At 47.1% G+C, this 6,544-nt stretch overlaps 3 protein-coding genes across 4 annotated transcripts in view; 1 reads left to right on the top strand and 2 right to left on the bottom strand.

The window, feature by feature from the left end:
- Nucleotides 1-504, bottom strand: part of LOC106812092 (uncharacterized protein F54F2.9-like) — an 18,473-nt gene extending 17,969 nt beyond the window's left edge. The window contains exon 1 of the mRNA XM_014815866.1: nucleotides 499-504. The gene's annotated coding sequence lies outside the window, so the exon portion shown is untranslated. The remainder of the gene's footprint in view (nucleotides 1-498) is intronic.
- The window catches only part of LOC106812078 (eukaryotic translation initiation factor 2-alpha kinase 1-like), a 10,422-nt gene extending 4,716 nt beyond the window's left edge, over nucleotides 1-5,706 (top strand). The window contains exons 1-6 of one of the 2 annotated variants that reach the window (XM_014815847.1): nucleotides 1,274-1,345; nucleotides 2,009-2,199; nucleotides 2,643-2,845; nucleotides 3,025-3,130; nucleotides 3,248-3,383; nucleotides 3,540-5,706. In XM_014815847.1, coding sequence (XP_014671333.1) covers nucleotides 1,333-1,345; nucleotides 2,009-2,199; nucleotides 2,643-2,845; nucleotides 3,025-3,130; nucleotides 3,248-3,383; nucleotides 3,540-5,194 — 2,304 coding nt within the window. In that variant the 5' untranslated portion in view covers nucleotides 1,274-1,332 and the 3' untranslated portion in view covers nucleotides 5,195-5,706. Of the gene's footprint in view, nucleotides 1-1,273; nucleotides 1,346-2,008; nucleotides 2,200-2,642; nucleotides 2,846-3,024; nucleotides 3,131-3,247; nucleotides 3,384-3,539 lie in introns of those variants that run through there. The other variant, XM_014815854.1, reaches the window with a different exon arrangement.
- LOC106812101 (cytochrome b561 domain-containing protein 2-like) overlaps nucleotides 5,204-6,544 on the bottom strand; it is a 9,550-nt gene continuing 8,209 nt past the window's right edge. Inside the window, exon 3 of the mRNA XM_014815879.1 lies at nucleotides 5,204-6,401. Coding sequence (XP_014671365.1) covers nucleotides 6,012-6,401 — 390 coding nt within the window. The 3' untranslated portion in view covers nucleotides 5,204-6,011. The remainder of the gene's footprint in view (nucleotides 6,402-6,544) is intronic.

Below are 6,544 nucleotides of genomic sequence, written 5' to 3'. Positions count from 1 at the left end.
TATTTGCTATTATTGGTTATAGGTTAGGATTAGGGTTAGGGTTAGGGTTCGGGTTAGGGAGCAGGCGTAGCGGACTCCCTAGACTCGTTAGTGGAGGAGGCCGAAGTACGGTCCGGCATATTAGAAGTACCAGGGTACGTTCCGGTATACCGGACCGTACCAGGGTACGTTCCGGCAGTACCCGGGGGACATAGACCCTCTCAGCATTACTAGTACTACTACTGCTGAGAGGATCTATATATGTCCCCCAGGGTACTGCCGGAACGTACCCTGGCCCGGGTACGGTCAGGTATACCGGAACGTACCCTGGTACTATCTAATATGCCGGACCGTACAAGGGCGTGTACAGGATTTGTACCAGGGGGGGTTCTAACCGTAGCCCAAACTTGCGAGCACGCGAAGGGGGGGTCTGGGGTGCCCTCCCCCAGAAAAATTGTGAAATTAGACCCTCTTAGATGCATTTTCTGCGCGAGCAGGGGGGGTCCGGACCCCCTGAACCCCCCCATGTACACGCCCCTGCCGTACCTCGCCTACTCCACTAACGAGCCTAGGGAGTTGCCTACGCCTACTCCCTAACCTTAACCCTAACCCTAACCATATCAAATAGTTACCAGGGTACGTTCCGGTATACCGAGCCGGCCTATGAGCACTATACTACTAGATACAATAATGTAACCCAACAAGAGTAGGCCTACCCTACTCTTGTTGGGTTACATTATTGTATATACGCTGCTACGAGTACTAGTACTACTACTAGTACTAGTAGTAGTACCAGCACTGATTGATTTTTTATTTTTATTTTATTTATTTATTTAGGCAATTATCCATTATATACAATACATAGCATACTTTTATCAGATGATGATGTCTGATGTTTGATGTGTGATGTCTGATGATGACACAACTTTGATGTCATCAGATGATCAGTCTGTCATATTCACCTCTGCTACTAGTACTAGTTATACTGCAGTGTTTGCATTTCGAGTTTTGTGCCTTGCAGATCAGACGGGATGAATCAGAATGTTGAAAGGATGGTGATTATACGGCTGTGAGAAAACAATAAATCATGGCAGCCAGTAGAGAATCTGTCCGTGGCATGTGCCCTGTTTGCATTTTGGGTTTTGTGCCTTGCAGATCAGACATCATGATGAATCAGAATGTTGAAAGGATGGTGATTATACGGCTGTGAGAAAACAATAAATCATGGCAGCCAGTAGAGAATCTCTCCGTGGCAGGTGCCCTGTGCCACTGACACTGAGTGGGTTGCGGCAAGGGCGGGCTGCACGCCTAACCACCCTTGCAACATTTGATGCTTCGGACTTACAGGACAATATGGTGCAACAAGGTGTGTCACAGCTACTCGATTCTAAGTCAACACAAAATACTTGCAAATTCAGTTATAAATATACCATAACTATAGAATTTCCAGTTATAAATTAGGCGTATACTTGTGATACTGGTAAGGTCTACGTCAGATAAGATCGGTGAAATCATTCAAACGTAAGATGTTGCGTTGTGACGAGTCAAGTTGTGTAAATTTATCAATATGCAAATTATGACAATTAAACGTGCAATACGAAACGAAAATTCACTCTCATGTAGCTTTTTCAAAGCGAATTGATGCAGTTTTTACCACAAAACCTGGCCTGGCTTATGCCTTTAAACACCAGTAATTACTATAATGCAATGTGTGCTCATCTTTCAACGTGTCCGATTCATGGAATTTCATGTTACAATCTCTATAGAACACAAAATAAGATATTAATGTAGGCCTATTCCCGCAGTACTCCCTCTTTCGCAATAAACCCTCTAATACAAACTTCCATGATTTTTTAGGCTTCATACAAATGCCACCAGGGAATGGAATATTGGTTGGCACTTCTGACGACACATACCTACCGGTCCTGCCTTAACTGCAGCATTTATCTGGCATGTAGGATATAGATGTTCTCTTGTTAAAAGAATAATCCATAATTACGATATGCACTAAATAAATGTCACTGCGCAGATGGGGAAGGCGTGCACGAGGAAAGGACGTCAGAAGCGCAGTCACTTGTTTGTCTTTCGGACTTGCGAGTGTCGCCGATCGCACCAATGTTGCTGATGCTCTCCATGACCAAGCAGCTGTGTCAGGTGTACGGGGGCAAGTCCTCGCACAGCATGTTTACTTTCATGATGGAGAAGCTTTCCGAGATGCACGTGAGTTGACCGCATCTCAGCTAGCATGCTTACATGTTCGATTAAGTCGGCGGGCGAGGCGTGAACTGGTAACAGGAGTGACTAAAATTGAGCAGAACACTCACGTTAAACATGACGCCGAACCCTAATCCTACATCAAATGCTAATTCTTATTGCTAAAATTAACCTCTGTTTCTAACCTTAATGCTATCCCTAAACCTAAACCTTAAATGACGATCCATATTAGTTTCATCCTATAACTGAAAGTGTAGTCTATAATTACAACTAGGATAATCTTGCCTCGTGTCTGTGTGTAGAGTCCCCGTGAAAAATTACTAAGAAATCCAACCGAGGTTCCCTTCTGTAGGTCCTCTACATTAAGATACCTAAGATCCTGCCCACTTCTAGAGGATAATATATGTTAGATTGTGCTTGGTTTGAGATTGCGGTACGTGCTGTTGCAGGCTGTGTGGCCAACGTTCAGCCCCGAGCAGTGCGGTGTAGAGCCACTGAAGAGTGTGTATGACATTTACTCCGACGAAGTGCGGTATATGCTCGCCAGCGCGCGGGAGAACACCCTCCTAGAGCAGGATGTCATACTCAGCCCGCTCCTGAAAGGGGAGGAGCGGATAAACTTGCTCCTCCAACCAAAACTCAGCGACGTTAGGTAGGTCCGGGTAACACGATTGGGAAGACAAGGTGGAGGTAATTCTGGATTGTGAAAGAGAGCGTCGAGAAAATGAAACACATTTGACCTGTTATCGAAAAACTCGAATATGCCAAATGTTTTTGTGGCTGCGCACAACGTTGTATTTTACGTGATGATGTTGGCCATGTAAATTGCAGGCAGCCAAAGTCTTCATTTGAACAGATCTTCCAGCCTAGCCACTATCAGAAAGAATTTGAAGAACTGCAGAGGCTGGGAAAGGGTGGTTTTGGCAGAGTGTATAAGGTACTACAACCAAATACTTAAATATATGATTAGCTACGATGTTAAACTATGTTTTCTGAAAGTTACTACATTCCTCTCAGGGGAGATATGTTATAAATGTACGGTCTTTATTCGCAGGCAAGAAACAAAGTCGATGGAATCTGTTATGCAGTCAAGAAGGTTCGTTTTCCGAGCTCAATGTCTGAAAGTGACATCAGAAAAGTCATGCGGGAAGTCTTCCTTCTCGCAAAACTAAGGCATGACAATGTGGTAGGTAAGTGTGACAACTGCTACTGTGATCACAAAGTGCAATGCTACACAACGCCTTGCTGGTAAAGTACATACGTAAAGGAGAAAGAGTCTTTACCAATTTTCGTTTCTTCCGGTAGGTAGCTGTTTTTGTTATTATGCGTGTTTAATCTCATTGCAGGGTACAATGCGGCATGGCTCGAACACACGCTCCCAGGCAAGGAACCATCCTATCAGCTCTCGTACGGTTCGAGCGAAAGTTCACAGAACATAGTCATGCAGACAAGCAACACCCCTGACTGTACTTCGGATGCTTTCCTGGACGAAGGTGGCGCCACACTGCAGGTCTGTGAGTACAGTCCGGCACCGGTAGCGGGTAGCGCCATGCTCCAGGACTGTGGGTGCAGCGTGGGGCAGAGTACAGGTCGTCCCATGCTCCAGAGCAGCGAGTGCAGTGTGGCGCCAGTCGTTCAGAAAACGTCATCGTCGTCTGAGGAAGTGTCCAGCGAAGATGGGTCTGTGATTTTTTCCCCCGATGCGAATTCTAGTTTGACTGTGCTTGATCCGGGACAATCATTCCTCTACTCACCAAAGAAGTCTGCAGGAAGGGAGTCGAGCGGGGCACAGTGCAGCGAGCAGCCGCTGCAAGACCAGGTCCCAGCAACGGTTGACGACAACATACCCCCTCGCCCGCATGACGAGGAGACGCCTCCTCGCCTGCACGACGATGACCACAATGACATATCCTCTCACTGGCGCAATGGCGACGCGATTTCTGGCGTGTTCGGTAAGCGCATTCGGCGAATATCTAAGAGCAGCGGTCATCTTGAGCAGAGCGCCGAGAAAAACGCCCGCCTATCCGTCGTCCCAGTCCGCTTCCAGCGCAGCCAGAGCTGCGAGGTGGCGCCAGTATGCGGCGGCCAGACGCTACCACGGCTGCTGCACGAGTCGCGTGTCGTGCTCTTCATCCAGATGCAGCTGTGTGTTGGAACGCTGCACGACTGGCTGCGGAAGCGCAACGATCGCTGCGCGAGCGAGGGCGGCGGCGGCGGCGCCCCCTACGACGTCGTCAACCAGGCGGAGAGCATGGACGTGCTGCGGCAGCTGCTGCACGGCCTCGCGTACATCCACGAGCAGCGGCTGATCCACCGCGACCTGAAGCCGCGCAACGTGCTGCTCGGTGACGCCGGCCGCGTCATGATCGGCGACTTCGGGCTCGCGCGCGACCACGAGGTCTCGGCGGAGCCCGAGGCGTGCGCGAGACGCGACTCCTGCTGCGACGATCTGACCCGCAACGTCGGCACGCGGACGTACGCCTCGCCGGAGCAGCTGTCCAGCAGCAACTACTCGAGCAAGTCGGACGTGTACAGTCTCGGCGTGATACTATTCGAGTTGTTTCACCCGTTTGAGACGGGAATGGAGCGTCTGCGGATGCTGGAGCGACTGCGGGAAGCCCAGGGCCATGTGCCGCCGTGCTTCTGGGAGCGCTGGCCGCGGCAGTCGCGCTGCATCTGTGATATGATCGCCGAGTGCCCGGAAACTCGGCCGACGGCGAAGGATCTCCTAAACAGCGATCTGTACGTCACTCCGAACGTCGCAGTCGGACTCCTGATGAAGCAGATACATGAGGAGAGAGAGGCCGTCAGGCTGCGAGACAACGAAATCAAGAAGAAGAATCGAGAGCTGAAGAAGCTCAAAAGGTTGTTGGGGTACAAGTGTCGAGAGATTGCGAGGAAAGACATGGAGTTGGCAGCTCAGGCTACACAATTGCGAGTCCAAAAACGGGAGATAACTGCATTTCGCGAAATGTTTAACAAGATAGTCAAAAAGTCGTAATGCATCGTCATGTATTCAATATTAATTTTAATCAAATTAGCTTTGTATTCTCTTGTTATTTTCTGTGAGATATTCTAGAACAGTATAGATTCTGGTTGTATAGCATATATATATAGCAGTGTTTCCCCTGGCCAAACATTTTTTTTTTCGAGGTCCTAGCAAAGCAAGCACCTCAGGTGCTCGCCCAGCTATTCTAAGGTATTTTGGTCCATTATAAGCACTGTTCTATGAAAGAACAGTGATTTTCGTCAGCAAGGCGGTGTTTTGGACAAATTTCTGTGTGGCGGCTGTGAATTTGAGCGAGGCAGCCGGCCTCGCCTGTGTCAATGCAGGGGAAACACTGTATATAGCATTCTTAGTAAAGGAGAAATTACCTTCACTCCCAAGCTCCAGTCTCAAGTTTTGTTTACGATTGTCAAGCTGGTGATAATTCTGCGTGTCAACTAAACTAGTCAGTAGTTTTGTTCAAGAATACAATGAATTTAATATAAATTTTATACTTTGCCCAAGATCAATATGTTATTGTGTAATTCTTTTGCTACTTACTTTCAAGTTTAAAACCATAGATAATAAATTTACTACTACATGCAAAAATGAAAAATGCACTGTGAAAAATTAACATGGCACAATTATGTATCTACACATTCGACAAAAACCGACACTTTACAGAATACCAAATGCTACGACAAACACACGGCATGAATTCTAAAAGCGACAATAAATTCAATGTGCATACATTTTTTTATGGTCCATCGAATTGGAATTTGTCATCATACCTGACGTGTTTTCATGAATTTCAGTCGTGCTTTCACGTATTTCACTTCTTAGCCAGGTAAGCTTTCGTGACCTGATTGACGACTGTGAAAGCCAATATTACAACGCTTCCCAGACATGCATACTGCACTGGTACCTGCACTCGCTGCGTGAACCAGCCTGAGTAAATGCCGAGACTCAGTGTGGTGAGGCCGCACAGATACAAAAGAAGGCCGGACGTTGCATGATAGAGCTTATTCTGGGCGAGCGTTATTCTTTTCCCTACCAACCATTTCATCTTCAGTGCGATACCACCAAGTATCTGAACGCAGATGTAGGTGATGGTAATGACACCCATAGTGCCGTGCCAGGAGGTGAAGTGAGCTCGGTGTTTCAACTCCTTGTTGTACCAGATAGCTCCAAAACCACTCAATGCACAGAGCACAGTTGCAGCCTATAAGTATTGTAACAGAAAAAAGAATTGGAACAGAAAAAAGTACCATTTGAACAATTGTGCTTGAAAAAAAATTAAAGGAACAGTAGCCTCTAGGTTCTAGGGTTATTTTCAGCTAATTTAGGTTATAATTGCGCTACATA

This window comes from Priapulus caudatus, unplaced genomic scaffold (assembly GCF_000485595.1).
Source record: "Priapulus caudatus unplaced genomic scaffold, Priapulus_caudatus-5.0.1 Scaffold20, whole genome shotgun sequence".
In the NCBI taxonomy this organism is placed as follows: domain Eukaryota; kingdom Metazoa; phylum Priapulida; class Priapulimorpha; order Priapulimorphida; family Priapulidae; genus Priapulus; species Priapulus caudatus.
The sequence above is the reverse complement of the archived record's forward strand: the minus strand, read 5'-3'. Positions and strand labels throughout refer to the sequence as shown.